This window comes from Pteronotus mesoamericanus, unplaced genomic scaffold (genome assembly GCF_021234165.1).
Source record: "Pteronotus mesoamericanus isolate MK-2021 breed Mesoamerican mustached bat unplaced genomic scaffold, CSHL_Meso_final scaffold_31, whole genome shotgun sequence".
In the NCBI taxonomy this organism is placed as follows: Eukaryota; Metazoa; Chordata; class Mammalia; order Chiroptera; family Mormoopidae; genus Pteronotus; species Pteronotus mesoamericanus.
In genome coordinates, this window is record NW_026555312.1 from 30,768,975 (window position 1) to 30,795,371 (window position 26,397).

The 26,397-nt window shown below is 41.1% G+C and overlaps 1 protein-coding gene across 2 annotated transcripts in view; it reads right to left on the bottom strand.

Moving 5' to 3' along the window:
• Positions 1 to 607: 607 nt before the first annotated feature.
• DUSP22 (dual specificity phosphatase 22) overlaps positions 608 to 26,397 on the bottom strand; it is a 65,328-nt gene continuing 39,538 nt past the window's right edge. The window contains exons 4-8 of one of the 2 annotated variants that reach the window (XM_054591992.1): positions 15,775 to 15,824; positions 5,826 to 5,900; positions 3,471 to 3,642; positions 2,923 to 2,995; positions 608 to 1,100 (exon numbers count right to left, since the gene is read on the bottom strand). In XM_054591992.1, coding sequence (XP_054447967.1) covers positions 1,054 to 1,100; positions 2,923 to 2,995; positions 3,471 to 3,642; positions 5,826 to 5,900; positions 15,775 to 15,824 — 417 coding nt within the window. In that variant the 3' untranslated portion in view covers positions 608 to 1,053. Of the gene's footprint in view, positions 2,996 to 3,470; positions 3,643 to 5,825; positions 5,901 to 15,774; positions 15,825 to 26,397 lie in introns of both variants that reach the window. The other variant, XM_054591990.1, reaches the window with a different exon arrangement.

A 26,397-nucleotide genomic window follows, 5' to 3' on the forward strand; every position in this document is an offset into this window, starting at 1 on the left:
TCTGGCTAGAGCCCCCTGTCAGGGGCTTCCAGGCATTAGAAACAGAAACTTAGAACATATGGCAAGTCTGCCACCTACAGTTAAAGGACCCATGTATATATACCTGCCTTCAGTTCAAGCTACACCTATCCTTGAAGGAAAAAGTTAAATTTCCCCTTCAACTCTACCTCCTACCCCAGATTTAGATAAGGAAAATTTAGAAAGTCCATATAAGTTACTCTTTGAGCCAGTCTGTTTTTTTCTAATGAAAAGCTGAATATGGAATCAGAAAACCTGCATTCAACAACATGCAGCAAATGCTCCTGAGTGCCTGGGCGCTTCCCTGTGGAACGCAGTCATTCCAGGGGTGCAGGCATTCAGTTCCCATACTGTGCACGAACACACAACTCTAATATCCATAATTCTTTCTGCTCACAGTGAGGGGCAGTTTTTTTCTTATGGAGACATTAATTCACTTTCCTAGTGTCTGATATACTAGATCTTGGGGGAAAAGAGCATCACTGTTAGGGGAGCAGGCTCCCCACCAAACCTTCTTCATGACCCTCACAGGCAAAAACACAGGCGACGTTCATGCCTCAGCTAAGCAAGAATGCACTGCACGGGGAGGTAAATGTGGCTAAGTTGCCTTTTATTAACAAAATTGTGTAGCTGTTGGTAAATGCCACCATTGAGAACACAAACCATGGATAAAACACACCAAGAGATACCCTCAGCTGGGAAACTGAAGAACAGCACAACCGCTGTCATGAGAAACAGGGTTACTAACAGTAATAGAAACATGGCAGCAGGTGCTGAGACTGCTTTACAGGAATCAAAGTTAAGATTAAAGAAATAGTCACAGCAGTGAAATTAAGGTAAAAATATATTCTCTCGCTAAAGAGTATCCTTAGTTCTTAATATATAACACGATTACATATGTATTCAGTTAAAATAAAAAACAAGTTTACAAATTACTTCTGGATACTTAAAAAATAAACTCTAGGTTGCTTTTCTTTTTTGGCAGCACCAGACTAAACTCTGTGGCTCTGCAATATTTCAGAAACTTCAGGTGCATTACAGTCTTCTGAGAAAGGCCCAGTACTTCAGAATTCCGGGTGTGGCTGTGGAGAAAGAACATTACTGGCAACAAATATTAAAACAACATTTCAAGATCTACAGGAATATATTTAGATGTTCATAAGTGTACACACATTTAAGCATTCAAGCTGATATCCGAAATACTTCTCCAGTTAACATATTTACATTTCTTTTTGGTTTAAGGGAAAAAAAAATCTACTTTACAGGCAAATTGTTTCATCAGCATATGAATAATTCTGTGGCCATGTTTCCCTTTCCATAGGAGTGTGTAGGGTCAGGTGACTTCATTCTCCTTGTCCCACAACAGCTCACCTGTGACACACCCTCCAAAATGCAGGGGGCAACTGCTTTTCTTATTCAGGGGCTCTTTTTGTGGTGGAATCAGAGAAATAGGCTGCAACATTTTTTTGGGAGAGGGCGAGGGTATTTTTTCATTCTGTGTCTCTGCCTGCTTGAAGCATCTGAGTGGGTATAAAGGGATGCAGCACAGAACTTCTCACAGCACACCAGGGTGCCTACTGCCCCAAACTGCAAACTGCAGCTGCTCTTCAGCCTGCTGACCTTGGCCTGAATGTGGAATTTTACCCACTAGAAAGCATTATTGGAGCCCAAATCAGAAACTTTAAATAGCTCAACACCACTGAATGCTTTTCCCCTTTGGCTTCAAAAGTAATCATGACTGAACATTTTCAACTCTGAGGCAGAGTTGATTGGAATAATGAAAAACATCTTTTCAAAAAACATTTAATGAGGTAGCTAAGATCAAACATCATATCCACAGCATACAAGAAGGTGCCTAATAAGTACTCAGGCATTTTATAATGTATTTCAAAATGCAAACTGCTACAATGCCTAATAAATGCTTTTTCTTTTCAATACCTAACAGTGCATGCAAACCCTCTGAAGAGGTCCCTTGCAGAGTGAAAACAGCAAGAGGTTGGGAGTGAGGTTGTACAGGACTGGGGAGGGGAAGAAGGGCACTCAGGGCACACAGCTTTGGCTGAATTGGTAGTGCTCCCCATGGATCTAAAATGCAGTCGGTGTCATAGTGAACAAACACCAAGTAGAACTTGGGGACCTAATAGGGTGAAAAGCGGGCCTTGAATTCAGGCAACAGGGAGCCAAGACCTGGGGTACTTTCCTTAAGGTCTAGGCAATGCTCAAAGCATTGGCTGCCATCCCCTCAAGGCCCTGGGAACCACCCCCCCAACCCCCGCCCCGGGGCGGGGGCAGGGAGTCTCGCTGCCTGCTGCCCTGCAGGGACTGCTCCTGGTTCTGGGGAGGCTGCTGCTCTCAGCAGCTTGGGTGTAGTTCTTACTGTGTGTTCACAGGCATGGACTGCTTCTGGCTGAGCAGCATTTCAGATGTCGACTTTAAAGCCTTCTGTTTGGAGTCTTGGACAAAGGGAAGGGTGGCAGTACCAATCCTGGCAGTGTGGATTTTATGACTGTTCCAGCACTGTTCACACTCACCCATACACTGACACATTCACACATAATGCACACACACACAGGTGTGCAAAAGTGTGCGAAGCAGGGCAGCCTCCAGACAGTGCATCAAGTTTTGTGGGGAGAGGAGTGGGCAGAGTGGAGGGGCCTGAGGCAGGGCTCGGGGGAGGTCCTGGGAAGGAGTCTGGATCCACCATCTTCGCCACCCTCCCTTCCTGTCCTCCAAGGCAAGGTGGCCACCAGCACACCAGGGTACCTGGCAGCAAGGCAGGCACCAGGTCGCAGTGTTAGGTTTCCGCAGTATAGTTGCTGTAGGCCATAGGAGGCAGGGCCTGCAAGCTGGTCCCCCTCCACGTGCCAGGCGGGGCCTCCGTGCGCCCTTGCTCTTTATATTTACCCAGAATGTTTCTGGCTTCTTCCGCATCCCTCAAAGGGTTCTCTCCATATTCTTCCTTCAGCCACTGCCGGTACTGAAGAAATTGAAAAGAAAACCAAAACGTCACACACTCAACTGCATCTATGTAGACTTAGGTATTGGTACAAATGGTACAAGTTTTGCCATGTATAAGCTGGGAAATAAATGGGCATTGGGCAACCACAGCTCTGTGGTTGGCTAGGTAGTATGAAGGGGGGGGAAATCACTGCTTCTTCAAGGTTTTAGCCTGAGAGATGAAAGCAAGCCAAACCAAGAAAGCGGCACTTGCCCCAGAGGTAGAGAAACGCAGCTATCATGGGGCCTAGGAAGATGGTAAAAGGTAATGTCCTGTGGCTGCAGCTGGTGCACAGGGACCAGTGAGGGCTTCAATGTGTGAGGTGTCCTTGGACCAGATGTCCTCTGGGGCCTCTCTGACTTCAACCTCCATGCTTCTAGGAGTGTACAGAAAGATTTAGGCATCTTCCCAGGGTCTGCTGCCTACATCACCAAAGTCCCCTGAGCATGGTTACCTTATGGACTTCATGCTTCTCAAACTCCTGTAGCTGCCTCTGGAAGCCCAGGTTTGGATTGGCACAAGACCTCCCGGCACGCACAGTGTGCAGGGCGTCTTCCCAGCCAAAGTCAGTGACGGTCATGATGTATGCGGTCACCAGAGTCACGCTCCTGGAGACACCAGCCAGGCTGTAGGTCCAAGAGAACGCCACATGGGAAAAGAAGGTTTAGGGTCCACAAGTCTAGCTTTTGATCCATTTGGAGCAAGTGATTCTGTGGACCTCATTTTAGGAAGTTTTCCTGCTTTGGATTATGAGTGGACAGCAAGCCAGTATATTACTTGGAAATTACTCAGAAACATACAAATGTCTCTTTATTACACTAGAATCTCAAGCATTCTTTATCTGTGTTAGCTTCACTTTTTATAGATTTTCTGGCGGCTATAGCTCCAGACACTTCAGTGTTATGATTATCACTCCTGAGCCCCTCTTCACATAGTTCCCATTTTCCCAGGCAGATAAAATAACTAAAGCACATCAAAGGAACTTAAGGGGTCTGGCATCTGTGCAAAAAATGAATTTATAACGTGCAGCAGTTTAGAAGGCTTTACTCGTTTTTTTTTTTTTTTTAAATCCTGCTTTCTTAGATACATGAGAGCTAAATCTGTAACTTACAAGTCCTGTTATACACAGAAGCCACACTAAATTGTGTTCTTCCTCAAATAACTATGCAGAGCACCACAGAGGACACACTGCACATGTGCTCTCAGAGGCAAGGTGTACACTCCGTAGGCAATACAGTTAAATATCTCTAGCAGGCTGAGTAAGGGGACCAATTTTAAATGCATATGCAAATTAAGGTAGTCATAGAAAGGTTGTGCTGCATCAGACTTAGAGTGTTCTTGCAACGGTTTAAGATGGGGAAGTTTGGCAAATTTCTCATTTTGAGAAAAGCCTATCTTAAGATTGTCACAACTGTATGAAACACAATTTCCTAGAACATCAGACCTACACATAGTTAAATATCAAAAAAACAAAATAATGTAATAATAATACTAATAACTACTTTCAAGTAGTGGCTCTTTCCCAAGGCTTATATTAGAAAAAATGAGAGCTTTCAAAAAACACCTCTTGATTTGAGGAGGCTGTCATTCCCCAGGAGCCCTAGAAACCCTGGCACAGGAGTTCAACACTCTCATTAAATGGCCCCAACTATAAACCTCTCAAGTGCTTTAGAGCAAACATAAATGGTGTTATAACATGCCTACTCTTCTTAAAAGTAAAATAAACAATTAGATTATTTCAAGAACTTTATAAAACTGCAGAACACCCATTTTGCAGCAATCAAACCATCTAGCATCCCTGCTTCCCCGACTGCCCGGAGTGACTCCTATGGACATTATGTGATAGGTCCCTACCTGCTCCGCCCCCCGCAAGACTGCCAACAACCTGAAGATACCACTTTGTATTTCCAATAGCAACCTCTCTGTGGGAACTCAAGAGATTGCTAATTAATATCAAGCCTCATTCAAGACAGAGAGGGCACATGTTCAGTCTGCACTTTGACAGCAGAGCTCTGGCTCTAGAATGCTGGTGGCTGGTTCTCTACATGGGTCAGTTACGTTATTAGAGTGGATATGAGAGGTAATATAAACAAGGACTGACACTGACCGAGAGCTTACTATGCTATGAGCCACTCTATGCGCCATGTGCAGTGCTAAGAGTGCTGTGTGTGCTGTCCTTGTGTTATGTGTGTTATAACACCTTTCTTTGCACAGTGTGTATATGCACCTATGTATATGCATATACCCACAGGTGGATAGCTGTATATAAAATGTTTAATTTTAAGAGTCTCCTCAGATCCTTTCAAAGCAAAGTAGTAAGCCAAACACACATAAAAAACCCCAATCTATAAATGGAGAAGAAAAAGTCATTCTGGTGTTATAGTAATGCAGTGTTCAGCATCCACATATGCAATCAAAACCCTTCAGAAAGAAACAGTCTTGAAATGACACTGAAATTTCAGGAATAAGCCTACAAATATGTACCCTTTGTAGGAGGCTGTTCTGATGAAATATGAGAGGTAGGCTAAAACAGGAGTTTCTGTTGTCCAGGAACTTTGATAGTCCCTACAGAAATCCTAGCCATGAAGATAAAAATCCCAAGTTAGAATGAAATTTTGGGTTCTCTTGCAACAAAAGCAAACAGTGTCTATCAAGCAGTTGGGGTCAGGTGGGACATATGTTTGAGACTTATAGGGCAGGGAAAACTATTGGGAGATGAAATAGTTTAATCACACACAAAAAGACACTGGATGAGAACTCAAGCTGTGTGGAGCATGTTAAGCTGAGATTAGGCAGGAGGCATACATACCAGTGCACAAGACAGCCTTCTCCCCTGAGCCGGCACTCGTGAATGAATTTAATACTTTCTTTGAAATGTCTTGTCCTGAGGGAAGAAAAAAAGAGAGAAGTGACATCTGTCTACTCAACACATGATGAAAAGAAAAATCTGCCTGAGGTTTGTTAGAAAGGTCCCAGGGCCCCACAGCTTCCCACAGATCATACTGTCTGGGTCAGGAGCTGCCTCAGCGTTAGAATCCATCACACACCATGCTCAGGCCTGGGGAAGGCTCTTGGCTTCTGGGCTTGTCAGAATTTCTCTGCAAGGAATGCCTAAAACACATAGTTGTCACTGACTGGTGGCCATGGTGGGGTGATTTCTGCACAGCTGCACCCTGGTTACCCCACAGCCATTTTCGTGAGGGAGGTGCCCACATCATGTAGGCCCACCCAGGTCCTAAAAGCTAGTTTATTTCTGACAATCTGAAAAACCTTATAATATTCTCCCATGTTGGCCTCCCTCAACTTTGGTAGGTCCTATCTGTGTGCAATAGAAGAGCTGTGTGGAAATGCAATTTCAGTTCCAATATCTTCTCAACAGTTTAGTGGCTGTGTGACCTTGGCAAAGTCACTTGGCTTCTTTTAACCTCAGCTGTAAAGTGGGAATAACATTTTCCATGCCAGTATTCTTTTAGAGACTGAAGTTCTCCACAACAATAAAACAAGGATACTTACTTCTGCCCCTTAGCTTTGCTACTACCCTTCCTCCTGCCACTCATTCGTTCACTTGTGTGCACCAGCTTCATTCAGGGTTTGGACTAGTTAGTGGGTTAAGTACATTTATTAAGAAGGGACCTACAGAGTTAAGTGCTTTTCAGTGTCCTCTACCTTGAATGGCTTTTAAAGCAGCAAAACATCTAAAGTTGCCCATGGACTAAGTTCATGTCCCTGTAAGCACTGATTACCAGGGATGAAGACGATGTAGTTTCCAACCACACGAACTAGGTTCTCTGTCTCATGAAGGATGAGAGGGCAAATGAACTTAATAAGAAAGGGAAATATAAGCGTATTTTCTCATTACACTTAATAAATTCAGCCAGGTACTGAACGCAAGGGAAAGGTAGCAAACTAAGTGTAGATGCACAGATGAAAAAGGACAGGAAGACAATAGGGGAACTATAAAAATGTATGTAGGCACACACATTCTATAACCAAACAAGGCACAATGTTGCCATGCGTGGGAAGTCCTCAGGTACTATCCAAGGACTCGGGTAGCTCACCTGAGATTTCTCACTACCAGAGCATTGCAAGATATGCTTTTATTACACTTCCCAGGGAAAAATGCTCCCAGATATAAATTTATAACTCTACTCCCAAAGACTGGTTTGCTATTGAGCACGCAAGAAAAGGTTCCCGTTATAATCCTGAAATCTGAAGTGTTAGTATTAAGAGTCCTCAGAGCAGGGTGTGGAGCAGCGAAGCTGCATGGAGGGGTGGGCGCTGGGGGTGATGAGACCAGCAGAAGCCCAGCCCAAAGCCAGTGTGCAGCAGCAAGGTTCAGTTTCCCATCTCTCAAGGAAAACCAGTAATCAGAAGTTGGCAATGAACTCTTCAGGTTTTGAAGTATTAGAACTGTGGCAGAGCATCTTCAGATTGCACTATTTTATTTGGGGCAGCAAAGTGCCCAGTACCTCAGAATACCCCATCTTCCCTCCAGCTCTAGCTACAGAGAAGTAAAGGAAAAGCTTGTGGTGGGGAATTCTGGGAACGTTTTCCCTCCTGATGAAAGGAAAATTATCTGTCTCTGCCCCAGGCTTCCTGCCAGGGCACTGGAAGTGAGCACCATGCTTAGAGCTCCATAAGATACCTGTAACCAAAGGTGACAGGCCCCAGAGGTGAAAGGGCAGCAGGATGGAAAGGGGGACATCAGGAAGCTGCTGCCCAGGCCTGTGAGCCCCACCTTCAAGCTTCTTGGTCAAGGGAGTTAAGTAATTAAATGTCTTTATAACTTAAAACACTGTCAATCAGTTATTCTTAAGCTGTTACTTAATAGCCAAATACAATCTTCCTAAGTATCAGTAACTATTTAAACAGTTTTAAAAACACTGAGCCAGGTCTTCTGGCTTAGGAGTGGCTTCAGAACACTGTGAAGGCCGCCAGTGATGTAAGTGCTGTTGTGGTGGTCATCAAGATCTTGAATAGATGACAGATGAACCCTTTTATTGAAACTTCAGAATAAGAACACTTTCTTAAATCTGGCTTTTACACCTGCATGTTCCAAACCACATGCATGAAGGAACCTACGTCTTAAATATTGTTGGGTAAACCTGGGTTCAAGAGTCGGCCTTGCCACATCTCAGAATAAGAGTGGGGGGCATAGGTGTGGTCAGTAGGGCAACGTCCAAACTTGCCAGAGCCCAGAGGAAGTGTGTGAAGGATCTGAGGAGCCAAGGACGTGCCCCTCTTCCGCCCCGCCAGACCTTTATTCTTTCAGCTCTGTCTGCATCAAGTGTTAAGTGCAGGGTATACCTATGGACGGCTCCTGTGCACCAGTGCAGAGCCCCAGAGCACCTATAAGGGGGCTGCTCACAGCCCTGGCCCAGGAGTACAGTGACGCCAATGAAGGGCCTCCTCACAGCCCTGCCATGAAACTCGCTCATGACCACATTAGGCATAAGGCCAAGCCAGGCAGGCATTCCTAGAAATGCCTTTTCCAAGAAGAGCCAGGAGGCAGGCGTGCTCACTCCTGCTTTGGTGTGCTGCAGGGAGAAGGGGGGTTATTTCCAGGGAAGCTAATGACATAAGCCCAAGCCCTGGTCATTAAACTCCCTCCTCCACAGTGGGAAATACCCGCAACTTTGGTCCTGACATTGCTCAACCCTCTAGTGTGAAGCAGAAGCACAATGTGAAGTACCATCCCACCACAAGCTGTTTCAATAAACACAGGTTCCCTATTCCTGCTCTTCACTTTGTACCTTTACTTCTACACAAAGACATGGGAGCTGTTCTGTCCTAGGAAAGCCAACCGTGCTAACCCAGAAGGAAAGGACAGCCTACACATGTGTCACAAACTCACCCAATAATGATTGCTGCTGCTGACAGCCCTGAGGGAATACCCTGAGCCAGGCAGATGGGCACTTTAGCCAAGAGATGGCCTCATGGGGCTCAGCAAACCACTGGCAGCTGCCACTGTCTGTGACCCTTCCTCTTCTTCCTCAGTTTGTGCTGGGCCTCCCTGTGGACCAGCACATGCCCAACTCCTCCCTCTCTCTGCCCACAGGCCAAGAACTAGGACCAACTAAGTTTTTCTGACCTTCAGAGAGCCCACAGGAAGGATGGCAGATGTATCTGGCAAAGCCACAGCACACAATGTTGATTTGTTGAGGCTGAACAATTTCTTCATACCCCAAGACTGCAATGCTTGGTTGCTCTGATCCCCATTGTGGGAAATGAGACATTCCTGTCCTGTTGAGGACTCTGCTTGCGTGAGCAAAAGCCCAGAGATCCACCCAAGCACCCTGAATGGCAGCTGGGCTTACCCCCAGCCAGCTGAACTGAGAGCAAAGCCACAGGATCCAGGGAGCCTCTCCTTCCCCTCAACAAAGTATGAATGTGTGTGTACATATGTGTGCATGTGTGTATGAGAGCAAAGAAGAAAAAAACAGGAAAGCCAAGCACCTTTTGATTTTCTTTTCCTCAGAAAGGAATGCTTAAAAAAAAACCCAGCAAATGGGTGAGTTTGTTTTGGACCCAAGCCCTGGCAGGTGAGCTCAGATCACAGAGCTGCTTCCTCTGGGGGCATAATCAGCTCAGGACCCCTAAGTTCTGTCCAGATCCCCTACAGTTGGAACACTGTCCAGGAAGCTCTCATCCTAACCAGAAGCAAGCAGGAAGGAACATTCTTCACCCACACAGACACTGGGAGGACTTTTCTATCAGTGTACTTCATTAAACACATAAAACTAACCTATACTATATCAGTGATTTCCCAATTTTTATATTTCCTGTACTGTCAACATGTAAAAAAATGGGAAGTGTGTGTACCATATTTTTCTTTCTTTTAAAGTTATTTTTATTATAAGTTTCAGGTGTACATGACATCTGTATGCACACTACATACAGATGTAGGACCACCTACACTACAGAGGGACCATCCCTAGAAAGTCTAGTTACCATCTATGACCATATAATTGACCTTCCTTCCCTCCTCTCACCCATCCCCCATGCCATTTCCATCTGGTAACCACCAATTTGTTCTCTGTATTTATGAGTTTGTTTTGGTTTTGTTTGTTTATGCATTCTATTTGTTTTTTAGATTCCACATATAAGTGAACTCACATGGTATTTGTCTTTCTCCTTCTAACTTATATCACTTAGCATAATATATTCTAGGTCCATTCATGTTGTCCCAAGTGGCAAGACATCACTGTTTTTTATTGCTGAGTAACATCCCATTGGGTATAAAGGCCACATCTTTTTCCATTCATCTATCGATGGGCACTTGGGTTGCTTCCATATCTTGGCTATTGCAAATAATGTTGCAATAATAGAGGGGTGCATATATCTTTTTGAATTAGTGTTTCCATATTCTTTGGGTAAGTTCCCAGAAGTGGAATTGCTGGGTCATAAGGCAGTTCTATTCTTAATCTTATGAAGAAGTTCTATACTGTTTTCCATAGTGGTTGTACCAATTTACAATCTTACCAACAATATACAAGGGCTCCCTTTCCTCCACATCCTCCCCAGCACTTATTATTTAATTGTCTTTTTGATAACAGCCATTCTAAAAGGTGGAAGGTGATACGTCGTTGTAGTTTTATATTTCTCAAACAATTAGTGATGTTGAACATTTTTTCATGTACCTGTTAGTTATCTGTATGTCTTCTTTGGAAAGATGTCTATTCAGATCCTCTGCCCACTTTTCAATCAGGTTGTTTCTACCTACTTTTTATTTTGGCAGGAAAGTTCATTTTAAAAACAAACTAAAAATTTAAAAAAAAAAACACCTCTGTACCATGTAGTACAAAAATCACTTCACGAAGAGTAGTTCAACACTAAAGAATCTAGGAGGACATGGTCTAAGACCAAAAAATAGTTCAAGTTAAATAAGGTAAGTCTTATGAAAAACACAATACACATTTTCCACATATTTCTCATTTTGACAGACTACAAAGTCCTTAGGACTTGTGTGCAAGCATGTGTGTGTATGTTCTCATGTGTGTATGCACACATGTGTGCATCTGTCTGGAAGGGCCACCCAAGGCCACCTAGTTCTAATCTTGCAAAAACTGCTTTCTAAATAACGAAAATAAAGAAAAATGTAAGTAAGTGCATATAGAAGATATCAGCTAAACTAAAAAAAAATACAAAAAGATAGAAAGGTAGAATAAGGTACAACAATTTTATTGATATTTTAAATCTTTCTATTGCTAATGCCTCTTCCCCTCACAAAAACCTCAAGAAATTTAGAGATCTGCTTGATTCTCAAACCACTGAATGTCACAAAGACTTTATTGTAATGATGCAATGGTACCGACTCCACAGCATAGACAAAACTTCCCTGGACTTGACAAGAGGAGATAAAGAAACAATAATTATTCCTTTAATGATGTCTAAATACAAAATACCAACTTAATAAACATTAACATAAGAAAGAACTCATGGACATGGACAACAGTGTGGTTGGTGATTATAGGGGGGAGGGGATTAGGTGAAAGTGGAAGAGGGTAAAAGGGGCATAAATGGTAATGAAAAAATATAATAAAAAATAAACAATAACAGTAATAAAATGTAAAAATAAAAAAGTGTCTAAAAAGGAACAAATAAAATAAGCTATGATACAGCTAATGATTGACTCTCAAAGTACGTTAATACTCTTTACTTGAATATGCAGAAAATATAATCTTATTTTTGGAGATGCTTAGTGTTCATAAAAACACTTTTACTTATCTCATCTAATACTATAAAAATTGTGTGAGATAGGTATTTTACAGGGAGAGAAGTAAGATGAAAATAACTTGCCTAAGAAAGCACAGAGAGAAAGCTAAAACAAGTATTTCCAAAGCCTTAATTCACCCAACCCACTTACAATGGCCACTGGGAGAACATGCAGTGCATGCATTTGATACAAACTCTAGGCTGTCTCTAACTGTGACAAATCATGCAAAACGTGCAGCCTGCATCTGGGGGGGTTATTACAATGATGAGAACTTGAACTTTCATGTTTCCTTTCTTCACTTTGCAAGGCAAGGTAGTTGGGGGAACTGAGCTAAAATTTTAATGTGTTAATGTTATCTCAAACCAGGTTTCTGCATATTAAGTTCCAGCAAGATCAGATGGGGAGTTTGTGAGTATTAAGGTCAATGCAGAAAATTGACCTTTCTGGGCAGTTAGTTTGCAGCAACTGACTGCCAAGTGAAAGCAGTTAGTCTCAAAGGGTCACTAACCTCTCACTAAACATAATTAGCAAGAAGAATTCCTGTTGTTATAATATTTGTGGGTAAAGATTTAGGGTATAAAATCTTAAATTATATACAAAGTTGGAAATAATTTTAAAAATCTGTAAGTTTAAAACAATAAGCAATATAATTTTCTAGAATTTATTTTGTCATTAAATATAGGCACTCACATCAGACTAAAGAACTGCTAGTGCTAACTGGTTACACAGAGTACATTTTCCAAGTGATGGACATAATTCCTCTCACTTTTGTTAACAGCACTAAGGCCATTTGTCTCTGGAGCACCCACACTGATTGATACAGAAATGAAGGTTCATCTCAGCTTTCACATGTTCCTAATATTTACAGGCTAGATGAAATGAGGCAGGTCACATAAACAGAGTCTAGTGTTCTGCCTGACAGCATTAAATTAATTATCTGATTACATTCTGAAAGCATGCTCACAGTTAGAAGGCATGGTATGAAATGTTTGTAACAGGTAAAGAGAAACTCAAGCTATTGCATAGATTGTGTCAACATAGGGAGCACACTCTAAATTCAAACTTTACTTCACAATCTCCATTTAACTTTGGGAGAGCAGGAAATATTTATATAATCATGGACATTTATATGCCCGAAGTCTTACGTATGCATAAGCTTTGCTAGAACTAAGGATTTAAAAATAAAAGTTTCCTCAAAGAATCACCCCAGGTGCCTGTGAGCATAACTCCCACAGCAGAGAGCTAGTTTTCCTGCCTTTGATGAACTGTGGTCCTTCTTCCCTTTCCAGCTGAAAGAGAGATTGTACTCTTCTAAGTCTTTACTCCAAAGAGCAGCAGTGGTGCATTTTCTGCACAGTTCTGCTGTCAGCCCCAGCACAGAGGCTTCAGTAACCCCTTTTGGAAACTGGATCCCACACTGCACTTTCATCCAGACACAAGGAAAGGGTTAAAAAGGCAAACCACACATTTTAACATCTCTGTACATATTTGAGACAGATGAGAACTAATTCAAATCTCATGGATTAATCCTCTGGTCCCAAAGTGACTGGGTTGGGCTGATTTTGCCAGATCTGAAATGATCCTTAACACACAGGAACTCAGAGAAGTGGCTGCTGCATCTTCTGGCATCTGGTTCTTCCACAGCGGCATACCTTCTAAGTAAATGAAGCAGGACTGCTGAGCACCAAAACTTATTTTCAACTATCTTTTCTGTAACTCTCCAGATACATTAATACACTAATTTTCAAAAGTGCTTAGAGTTCATAGAAAACACTTTCACATATAAAATCCCATCTCCAAAAATCCTGAATGCAGGCCTTTTTCAGCTGAAAAAATTAAATTGAGGTTTAGGTGAGTTAAAATGACTTGCCCAAAATAGATGAAACTGGTTTTAAATGGGAGATACCTAATTCTAGGTCTATGCTCCCTTGTCTCATAGAGTAGAAACACTCAATACTCAATCCTCACTTGGTAAGTCAGGGTCCCTGCCCTGGCAAGCACAGCATGTGGCTCCTTTCAGGCTGACAAGTCCTGGGGACAACTCAAACACAGGTAGGTTGTCATCTGCCTTGACAAAAAATGCCCAGAATGTGTTACAACTTAATTCTTCCAAAGAGTCAAATCACCAATCAGGTATTAACAAATTCAACAGTATGTTAAAAATCTCAGTTTGAGATAAGAGCAAAACAACCATTCTAAAAATAGCCATCAAAACACTGGCAGAAGAGTGCTGTGGCCTTCAGAGAAGGGCAGATACTCACTTCCTTCCATACACACCATGCCCTCCCAACCACTTCTGTTTCTTGACACAACTAGTAACCAAGGAAGTTCTCTAAAGCTTCTTCCCCTCCTTCCAGACCTAACTATTGTTTTCCTAGTGATCTTAGTAAAATCCTTCCTCCAGCAATCATAAAGATTGACTTTTCCTGTGAAATACAGAGTCACTGTGAAAACACAAGCGCTGGGTAGCACATATTTGCCTCCACTTCCAACCTGCTCTTGTCCTTTCCTGGTCTAACTCTATACCTCCTGTCTCCTGATCTATCCCCCTCATCCTTCCCCACATCTATCTGTCTGACTCTAGCCCCATTTTCTTTTTTGACAAACAGGTAGATCCTACAAAATTACTGCATAACCTATGATTTCTCTTCCCTGCAGCAGTGAAAAATCAGTGTTCCAATTCGTCAGCTTTCAGAGAGGCTGGAACTTGGGATAGTCCTTATAAGAGTATGTGGTCTGTGCTTCTGATATGTAGGATTTGTAGGCAGTAGAACTTGAGGATCATGAAGGATGAATTCTGACAAGCCTATGGACTCCCAAATTTACAAACACCTTCATAGCTTATAACTTCCCTGATGAGAAGCAGTAATATGCGGTTGTAGGAGGATCACTGTATCTGGCTTCCAAGAGCAGCACAAGGTCAGTCTCAGAAGCAGAGCTTGGGGTCTGTGAGTATGCTGAATGGCTAAGTACATTACTTCTGCCCCCAGCCTCTCAGCCTGTAAGGTTCAAATCCATGCTTCAGTATACTTTCATCTACTCTATGTCATGATCTTTCTGGGTCATTTCTGGAAACCGGAGTGTGAGTGTTAGAGCCATAACTGCTGTGGTTCTCCAGAGACTTGTCCCCCGTTCTAACAAAGTGTAATCCTATGGGTCTCCATATAGTTGCTGGGACCTAGGAAAGATGGCAATTACAAACTTTTCTTTATAGGAACACAATGATGTCACAGATATATTCAGCTGTGAAGAAATAGAGGAATGGACCTTCCTAAACCAGAAAGATCTAGTCACTCCAACTCAGACAGACTTTAGAAGTATGCTGTTCCACAGAGTGGTCCCTGGCCACATGTGGCTGTTGAGTACTTGAAATAAAGCTGATCCAAACTGAGGTGTGCTCTCAGAGTGAAAATACCCAATCTGATTCTGAAGACTGAGCATGAGAAAAGGGATGTAAGATATCTCATTTAAAAAAAAATTGAGCACACGGTTGAAATGATAGTATTTTGGATATATGGGGTTAAACAAAACATATTACTAAAATTATTGCCATGTAGCTCCTTTTTACTTTTTCAAATGTGCCTCCTAGAAAATTTAAAATTACATGTATGACCTGCATTTGTTGCTCATATTCTATTTCTATTGGACAGTGCTGCTTTGGACAAAACCTAACAGCTTCTTTAAGAGTTTGCTTCTAGAAAAAGGATGATCATGCCAAAGGTTTTGTTTGAGGTATTCTTTCTAAAAATTAGACCCTTCTTACAGACATCCCATCAGTTAGTGTAGAGCAAAAGGGCCTGCAAGCAAGAAGCATTCTTCCAGCTACGGTTCTGCCCACCTTGGCAGCACAAACGTCAGTGGGCCTCACGGTCTCTCCTGTAAGGCAGCAGCTGTGCATGGCAGCAAGAGTCCCATTGGCTCCAATGGCTTCACTCTCCTTTACTTTTTTAACTTTATAGTCCTTTATTCATTTATAATATAATAATATAAATGAATAGTAATTTATTCATTTATAGTAACAAAAAAAAACCAAACAACTTACAGGTTTTGAGATGGTGAGTCCGCTGCTGGAATGCACAGGTATTTAACCCCCTGTAGAATGATAAAAAATAAAATAAAAAGATGATACCCAGTATAGAAAAATGTTTAAAGGAACTATTTACTCAGGTCAAAAAAAAATAAAAAATAAAAAGGAGAAGTTTTTCACTCATCTTTTGTTGCCAAGGAACTGGAGAAAAACTCTTTAATTAAGGTTCCTGGTTATTTTCCATGACCATGTGTACAAATATTCATGCTCCAGTTTGGAAACAGCTTTAATAGACAGGATACATCAAAAAGTGAAATTCCTTTCCAGTAAGTGTTAACAAGTTTCAAAACTACCACCTCAGAGGCTTGTTTACATATACCACATTTTTAATTTTTTTCATTTAGGATCCAGTTAGTAAAAACCTTAACATGGTAACAACGATTTTAGTGTGAGGAGAATTACAATTTCACTGATGCACTTGGGACTTCTACACATTGAAGAGGATGTGAATTTTGCTTCCTTTCCAGAAAATTAGACATTTATTTACTAAACTACTATGTTCTTGTTTTCTTTAAAAAAATGGACAGTTTGAAAAAAAAAAAAAACTTCATAGAGTTCCCTATAAAAATCTATGAAAATGTTTATGTAAATTCATGCTGTACAAAAATCATACTAAATTTGAGTTTTATTAAAAACCTGTTTCTTCTTCACAAGGACTTATAGTTTAAAAAGTCTTCAATATCAAGTAAAAATACAAAATCCAGAAATCTCAGCAAACTTTGCAAAAGAATAAGGCTTCATGAAGACTTAGGTGAACTGTTTTTTAACCCCTCCTCTCTTGGTAGCCTAATCTCAGAATCTTGCCACCACATCATGGATGATAACTGTGTGTGCGGGAGCACATCATAAACTAGAACTACAGCCAAACTAAGAGAATAAAAGGACAAACATGTAGAATAGTGGTGGAGACAACCGTAGGTCCCTCAGCAGATAAAGTCATAAAATAATATATCTTCTAGAATTATTCGAAAATTTGGCAGTTGATCACTAAAATTTTACTATTAACTCCTGTCATTAGGCATATCTGTGCTGTACTTCCTAAGGTAGTCTTGTAAGGAATATCTAAATTTGTGGCTGCCCCAAACCCTGTCACGACTCCATGTTTTGATGCTCCCCCACATTGTGAACCCCACTGCCAATAAAGAATCCACACAAACTACATTATTCAACTTCATTTGCTACTAGGGTGCAGACTCAGGATGGGGCTTCATCATCTGACACACCTACAGCAGGCAGATATGGAAATAGGACATGGTAAGAGTAAGATGGGTAAAGAGCACCTGCTTGGCAAGTGCAGATAGTGGCAGAGGTGGCAGCAAACCTCACTGGACCAGCTGTATACCGTGGTCTGGGTTTTGTTCCTGGAACTTCAGCTGAAATCCTGTTTCTGTAGCTCCATTGAGGAAACTATAAGCTCTCAACAAACCCCTCTGAGTTGAAACTGGCTCAGAGTAAAATCTGTTGTCTGAAATGAAGACACCATGGTACAATTCCCCTTCCTGTCTCCTGCCATTATGAGAGCCAGAAAAAAATTTTTTTTCCTTACTTAGTTCCTGTGTACACACACACACACACACACACACACACACATATAAAACTAATATATATATATATTAGTTTTGAGTCAATCATTACATCTCCTAACAAAGGCTCCTTTGGGTCTTGAAGAAGATGTGTTTTACCATTGCTCAACCAGGTAGCAACACTTCACATGAGATCACATAGGCTTTAATATACCAAGGATAAAAATTGAGGATCAGCTACTAGAAGAAGAAAGTGAAGCAGCAGAGTCTTCCTCTTTCAAGTTTCGCTTTGTCATCCTCAATTGCCCCCCTTCTGCCTCTCTCCTTGTTTTCCTGAACTCTGGGTGCTCTGTTCTACTGGAAGTATTGAGGCAGTTGTCTAGAGTTCTCTAGCTCCTCCAACTCAGACGGGGATTAGAGCAGTGATTTAAAGGGAAAGAATATGGAAAAAAAACATTATACTGTAAAAAAAAGTCATTTCACTCCACCCCTCCACAGAGGCCAAACAGGCTTGTGGTAGATACATACACTGATCATTTCATACATTCACCATGCAAATCATTCACTTTTTTCTTTTACTCTTAAATGAGAGCTGGCCATGGATCAAGCCCAGAAGCTTGTGTAATTCTTTACTCCCAGATACTTCCTCCACCCTCTTTCAGAACAGTACTTCCAGAAGGACAGGAGGATTTTCAGGTTTCCACCTTCCCTTCCATTGTGATCATAAGTCTGAGCAACATAAATTAGTAAACGACACTGAGGTGGATCCTCTCTAAGACAGACTGAAAATGCCTGCCTGTCACACATGCTGATTGACAGCCACTTAATTCTAGCAGAATCTAAAGTCAGCACAGCCCATATATTGGGAGGAAAGGAAAAAAATGAAGAAAAGAAAGAGAATGGCCAGAAGGGGAAGCTAAAAAACTCTTAGTTTACTAAGAAGCATTCACAATAATGCAAACAGTATGGTTAGAAAGCATTGTGCATCCTTTAGGCGTCAGTGTGACCCCAAATGGGGTCTCATCCCCCTTTGTGTTGCCTGATGCTCAAAAGGAAAGGAGGCCAGTACCACAAGACAGGAGCAAACTAGAAAAATGGCAAAGGGGATCCCTCCCTTCCTGAGCTACAGAGGGCGAGGAGGCAACTCTGGTCTGTGGCGTGCTCCTCACCTTCACTAGCTGGGATTGGCAAGTGGCATCTACTGCTTCCCATCTGTGAAGCTTCTAAGGGGGAGCAAATTAGCTCCCAGCCACAAGTTTGGGGATCCCCTACTGTTAAAGCAGGACAGAGAAAATATAAAATGTAAGGTAATATCATGTTCTCTCAAAGATACAATAACCTTCCCTGGAATGGTATCTGGCCATTGTAGGTAGGCACTCACTAAATGTCTGTTGAATGCTAAGAACAAGGTGAAAAACAATTAACACGAAGACCACACTATAAGAATAATGCAAGGGAAGAAAAATATTGTTAAGTGCCCATGCCTTATCCTGGTGACCACACAAATGAGGGGGGACTTCTGGTCATGCTGTGCGAAGGGCACACTGCACAGATGTTCTAGTTATCAGTTTCTGCCTGTCTCCTCCAATGGGACGTGCTAAGAAGCATCTCACTGTGATCTACAATAAGGGAACAAACATGCAAATGCAGTGAAGAAAGGAGTCAAAACTGTCAAATATTTTCAGCTGCTTGCCGCCCAAGCACATCTATTTATCTTGGCTTAGTCATTAACAAAGCACAAAACGTATCAATCATGGAGGCCACAGACTGTAGAACATAAGGTACCTGAAAAAAGACTTCAGATGCCTGCACATGTGTACAACTCATGGCAGTTAATTACTAATTCAGAAAGCAGAAAGGGTGCTGGCAGCATGAAGGACCTCACTGCTACAAGAAATCTGGATGAACTTAAAATGTAAAGTTATCCTAGTAGTAATAGATTGGGCTCTGCATGTTTTAATGTGATGTGGAATTGATTTTTCATTTAATTGGACCTGAGCAAAAGACCATTCTCTAGTGTGAGGTTTATAGAGACAGAGATAAGTGACAGGATGTCTATGTGTCTATGTGTTATACTTCCTAAATATAGGAAGTATAGTAAACTTAAAGTAAAACAAAAGAACATGGACATTCTAGAACAATCTGAAAAATTAGTAAGTTATAAAAATAGCAGCAGTGTTTCCATTTGTATAGCATTTGCAGTATTTATTACTTCATATTATCTCTAATAAAAGAATCCATAAAACTAAAATTGATTATCTTCTTTTTAAAATAAAATTCTAAATAAATAAAAATTCAGTGATTTCCATTATGTTTCAAAAAAGTGAATGGTGGAAAACCAATTAATATTAAAATTTTATGGAGCTAATAAATTTCAAGTTACAGATTTTCAGTTTAGACAGCTGGCCTAAGATTACATTGAAATACAGAAATCAACCAACCAACCAATCAATCAATCAATCTATGCTTTGAGACTGTCATGACTTCTATGAAGGAAAAGAAAGAGTAGCTAACTTCTTTTGACTACATGGCAATTTAAATGGCCTAACATGTCCAGAGAATGGTACCAATACTGATAAGATGGGACCCAGAGGGGAAAAAAAAGGCAGAGAATTATGGAAAAGCCTCTTATTTACATGGACCACATACACACTGAATATTTATAATACCAAGCAACACATCAATTAGTATGACATGATGTGGAAAAACTTAGGAAAATACAGAAAAGTAAGAGTTATGTGAGATCTTCCAAGTAAAGGTGTTTGGATGCAGTTTTTGTATTGGGTTTTGAAAGAAACAATAGACATCACTTGGCTGAGAAGAGAGTTTAGAAAGTATCCCAGTGGCTCTTCTTGAAGAAAAGGTTAGAGCTTTCTAAGTGCACATTCTCAAAAATTCTAGTACTGTTCAGTTTTCTGTTTCAACAAGCACAGTAACCACCAAAAGTAAGTTTTGGCCCTTCTTTGGGCCTGAAACTAAAGAATACACCTGAAATGGTATATAGTCAACTACTTAAAAGTAGGGGGAAGATTCTGATTTCAGGACTAGTTAAGAGATTAAACTCTCGCTTGTTTCAAGTACAATTTCTAAAAATCACTGTTTTTTTTTTCCCTTTTTTTCTGAAGCATTGTAAGAGTCATCTGAAGAACCTAGTTGACATTCTACTTTTCAAAAGAAAAATAAAGCCCTTCAGAATCTGTTCTCTCTTCCAAGAAAGCTAAAAAACACCAATTATAGAATATAATTATATTCTCTGCAAAGACTAATCAAAACCTTGTAGAAAGTACACGTAAAAGGAGAGGGAGTTTGCTAAAGAGCCAGAATCAAGAAATCAAGCAATGGAAGAATTATTTTAGCTGCTAATAAAACTGATATGTTTAAAAATCTTGGCTTTTCATCTTATCCCATCAAGTACCAGTAGCAACATGGGTGTGTACACAGGAGAGGTCCTCTTAAAAAAATATTTTTTTCTTTGACAATCACATTTATGAGATATCAGGGTGGTATGCTCAATTGGACTTTGCAGTTTCCAAACAAAGAACTCATTAACACTGATCATCTAATTCCCCCCGTTAGCAAGTTGAGCAAAATAAAGTGGGGATCCTATTAAGAGCTAATTTCACAATACTCTCAAAAAAGAAACATAAAATTAAAACAAATTTAAATTAGAACTGTCCCACACCTGACCAGAAGCAAGACCACAGCTTACACATTAGTCCCTCCTTATCTGAGGTTTTGCTTTACATGGTTTCAGTTACCTGCGGTCAACCACAGTCCGAAAATATTAAATGGATGATTCCAGAAATAAACAAATCATAAGCTTTAAATTGCGCGCCCTTCTGAGTTGTATGATGAAATCTTGCACTGTCCCACTCCATACCACCTGGGGTGAGAACGATCCCTTTATCCAGCACCATGCTTTAGATGTTCCCTACTCGTTAGTCACTTGGTAGCCATCTGGATTATTAGATCTACTGTCATGGTATCGCAGCGCTTATGTTCAAGTTGCCCTTATTTTACTTAATAATGGCCCCAAAGTACAAGAGAGCAATACTGGCAATTTGAATAAGTCAAGGAGAAGCCATAAAGTATGTATGTATGTATAGGACAAAACATTTTATATACAGGATCTGGCACAAATAATGTCCCCTTTTTATTACAAAATCATAAGCATGCAATTCTGTAACATGGCAATATCACACCATATGACATTTTTAGGTGAAATGTTCATATTAAAACTATAAATTATTACACTCATAATCTCACCCTACGAACCACACTTAAGCAGGCCTTACTTCTACTGGACTCTATATGTATGTGTATATATACACACATACGCACATATATATGTATACATATAAAAATATAGGATTTAGTGCTATCCATGGTTTCAGGCATCCAATGGGGGTCTTAGAATGTATTAACCCTAGGATAAGTGTATTATTACAACAAACAAAAGTCTTTCCCTCTTGAGGAAAAAAAACAGTCTATGCATTTCATTTTATTATGGTAAAATATACATAACACATGTATAAAATATTCATAGCATTTTAGTCATTTTTAAGTATACAGTATTAAGTATATTCACATTTACATCTTCATCATCCATCCCCCTAGTTTTTTCATCTTTCCAAATGGAAATTCTGTATGAATTAAGCACTGACTCTGCATTCTCCCTCCCCCACTCCTGGTAACACCCTTTCTATTTTCTGTCTGTATGAATTTGACTACTCCTGCACTTTTATATAAACCTAAAGTTAATCTGACCCTGAAAAAATTAGGCTGGTCACACTTCTTTTTTTATCCTTTGCCTAAGGACATTATTTTCATTGCTTCTAGAGAGAGAGAGAAAGGGAGAGGAAAAGAGAAAGGGAGAGGAAAAGAGAAAGGAAAACATTGATGCGAGAGAGAAGTATCGACTGGTTGCCTCCTGTTTATTCTAGGATCGGGCACCGGGGATCAAACCCACAACGTAGGTATGTGCCCTGACCAGGAATCGAACCCAGAACCTTTAGTTTACAGGACAACACTCGAACCAACTGAGCCATGTTGGCCAGGGCTGGCCAAGCTCTTAAAGACCCAAGAAATGGGAATCACTGACTTGAGTCTGCTTTCGGATGCAGATGCTACGTTTGACTAGCTTAGTCCCCTTTATCAAGCCCCCTCTTCACAGAATGTGACACTCCAGAGAAAGCATATGAAAATTTCCACACAGTTTACGTGTGTGGAGGCCGATTTTGGCACCTGGCACATACATTTTGATTATTATTTGTAAATTTAAGGATTTTTACATAGCCAACAGCATTTTAAAGGGAAAAAGCAGAATGCTAAAGTATATCCATAGTAAGATTATATCTGTAAAAATTTATATAGGTCTGTGGACTAAAAACTAGAAGTTAGCATAAAAAGCAAAAACAGATAAGGTCCAGGGGGTGAGATTCTTGGTCATCTCTCCTTTTAACTATTTGTATTGTAACAAAAATCTCAATCAAATAATTATAGAAAATGACCACAGAGGATAAACACAGTTCTTCAGTTGTACTACATAATTCATGTTTCAAGTCTACGTTCTGAACTAAAGATGAATTTTCCTAAGGTACCTATTTGCCACTGATTCTTCCTGCACCAGCTAAATTTAGGAAACGCTACTACAAATAACAACTTCCAAGAACTCTGTGGTGCTTAATGGGGTGCGGAGGGGTGGTAAGGTCAGAGTGGAGAGACAAGATTTAGCTCTTGATTTGATTTTGTGAGAAAAAATGCAAATGAAAAACCTCTAACACCTGTTGGCTTCTTTCAGGTTAGTCAAAAAATGACATACATTTGACTTGTCAGATCAACAAATGAGGACCCAAATGCTTATTTTTGCTCAGGCTATTTCAATGAAAGGCTAAAGTGGGCATAGTCAGTGCATCAGATTTCCTTGAGCCAACAAGGGTGGGTTATGGGAAGACAGTGAGGGATGTTCACGCCAGCTCAAACCCACCACCGAAAGCCCTCTTCTGTGATTTCAGTTCTGTCTGAGGACTTGCTGATATATTCAATGTGACTCATGAAAGCAGGGCCAGTTTCAGCAATGTCTCCAAACCAAGGAATTGCACAGTATTACTTAATAAATGTTCATGCCAAATGACCATATAAAAATTACTGTGAATGAAAACAGATGCTCAGGAATTATCAGGAGAAATTACCAGCAGAAATTTCAAGAGCATCCTACAGATACCCCTTATAAAACATAAAAAGGTACAATTTCATTTGGTCATATATCTTGGCTGCTAAAAGAAAATTCAGCAGGTCCTTCCTATCTGTAAGTAAAGAAGACTCTCTGCAGAGTCTTTTAACTCATGTCCACAGCTTACCTCCTAACCTCACCTTCATGCTCTCTTCCTGCGACTTCCCCCAGCTCACCAGACTCTTGGTATTCTGGCCTGCTTGAGAGTCTCCCCAAGTGTCTTGTACTTTCCTGCCCACCCCCCCACCCCCCGCAGGTTTCCTGTGGATTCTTCTCTCCAGAATATCCTACTCCTTCAGCACTTTTCCCAGAACTTCCTCAGTAAAACCTCCCCTGAGGTGACCACCAGCCTGGGCACAGAACCTTCCCTGACCTCATCTCTCTCCCCTCAGACTGACTCTAGCTCCTTGTTCTAAATGCCCTCATCACATACAACACAACACTAAGTTAGCACGAAGGCACTAGGGACCCAGCACAGAGGACAGTAATTGCTTGTGAATGGTCAGTCTTCCCATTAGGCTGCTTAGATCCTATCTTAGTCATCTTTCTTTCAGTATCCTAGCATCTCTCCAAAGATCATCGATAAATATTGTGAAGTAAAGGAAGGAATATGGGAAGGGAGATCACTTTTACAATTTTAAGCGTATGGCTACCAATCCAATGTGCTCTTAGAATACTGTTCCCAGGCTGGGTTGCAGCACCAACAGTTGGCTCCAGAGTCATGGTCCAGTGCCTGCAGGCAGGCAGGCCAGGTGCAAGTGGTCTCAAAGTCCATCTTTAGTTCTCCACATGTTCTACATGGTTTCAGCAGGATACTGTGACTGGTCTCACTAACAGCGGAAAATTACAACCAAGGTGAAGGCAGGCAAAATGCTCAGAAATTTTCAGGAATTGCATTAAATTGTGGACTAAATGGCCCCAAGTTCTAGACCCAACACAGGCTCCTAGAAGATGCTGGTGCAGTCAGCAAGGTCTATCCCAGTTATGGTCCCACCCACCTGGCCATGAAGACAAGAGTTGCCAAATTGAAGCCTGTGTTTATTGGAACACAGCCACATCTGCTCATTGACATATTGTCTCGAGTTCCTTTCGCATTACAGGGACAACAAAGTACCACCACAGAAACCTTAGGGCCCCAAGAGCCCAATATGTTTACTATCTGACCCCGGATAAAAACAGTGGGCCAAGCCCTGGTCTACAGTGATATTTCACAAAGTCATTTTGATAACTTGGGAGTCATTTTTGTGTATCATATTTTTTCTCTATGTTTAAATATCTGATCTAGCACACTGCCTTTTTGAATTGCAATATGCAACCATTAGTTGTGCTCAGTTTTCTTCCTTACTCTGCAAGAGAAAGAGATAGAGGAATTTCCTTGTAATAAAAAAACATTTTAAATAAGGAAATTAGATGCAATATATTAAGTGCAGTAGGTAGGTGCTAAATAAATTGTAGAAGGCAAGTTTCTTGTCTGTGGCTCTACCTTGATGGCAAACATGGCATTGCAGAAACCAGACTACAGAATGCTGACAGCAGATGAGTCTGGAGAACAAGTGCAGAGAGTTTGACTCTGAGGCCTGGACAAGTGTACACCTGCCAGAGCCATCCTCACCTTCTTGGCAAGGTGACTGTTTGCCTTCTTAAATATAGCTCTCTACTCAGGGAGCAACATAACCTTGCTTGAAACATTGCTTGTAGTCTCTTTCATAGATTACTAAACACGTGAGGTATCAGACCCTATTACTTATGATAGCATTATAAATCTACTGCAGAGTGAGTTATCAACTTTGTAGATTGTCACTGGTCTTCAGGCTTAGACATAATCCATAGCACTTAAGAAGATTTTTCTAAATAACATTCATAATCCCTTGGGCCTCATGTCATGTCTTCCATGTGGGATCAGGACCTAGAAGTGGTTTTGAGAATGAAGCAAACACTTACATGGAGCAGAGAACTGCCCGAGAGAGCTGGCCAGTCCTACATGGCCAGGCAAACAACATGTGAAGGAAGGACGTGGTAAAGGCCAGCATGAGAGCTCCACAGGAAGGGTTACATAAAGCAGAGAACAGTAACTCTCCCATTTCTCTTGAATACAAGGAAGAACATCCCTCTACAATGCAGGTGACTATGGGTTATTAGAAATTGCACTAAATTTCTATGTTTCATGATACAGTCACATACAGCAGGTGTGAGGTGTTCTGTTTCCCAAACACAACAGGGAAGAGGACCATTTTCCTTGCTCTGCTTTAAGTATTGGCTGGGCAGTGTTCCAAGTCCTTCTTGCAAAGTGGCTGCCCTTCACCAGACCCTCTCTGCCCCACGGCTGCCATGGAAAGCAATCCAATGGGTTATTTTTACTCTGACAGCTGCATCCTCTTGCACTGGGCACAGAAGGAAGTCCCAAGCCGCTCTGGTGAGAGCCTGTGTGAAGGGAACTCGCAAGGAGAGAGATAGAACATGGGCCACCAAGGAGGCCAGAGGTCTCTCACTGGGGTCAGCGGGGCCTCAAAATGACTGGTGGAAACCATTCAACCACAATGCCATTGTGAAGCAGGAGCAGCAACAGGAGAGGATTCTGCCAAAAAAGGTTTAAAAGAACATTTTTAAAAAATCAAATGCTTGAAAATGGAATTCTTACTTTGTTAGCTATGAGATTTACTTTTTCTTTAGGGCATTGATGTAGGGTGTCCTATAATGTAGTTTAAATTAGCAATCATTCACAGTAGATTTGGAACTGCCTTCTGCTTGGGTACTGTGGGACTGGTCTCTGTGACAATGTATTTCATTATATACGTATATTCAAGTCAGACTGGTCTCACCACT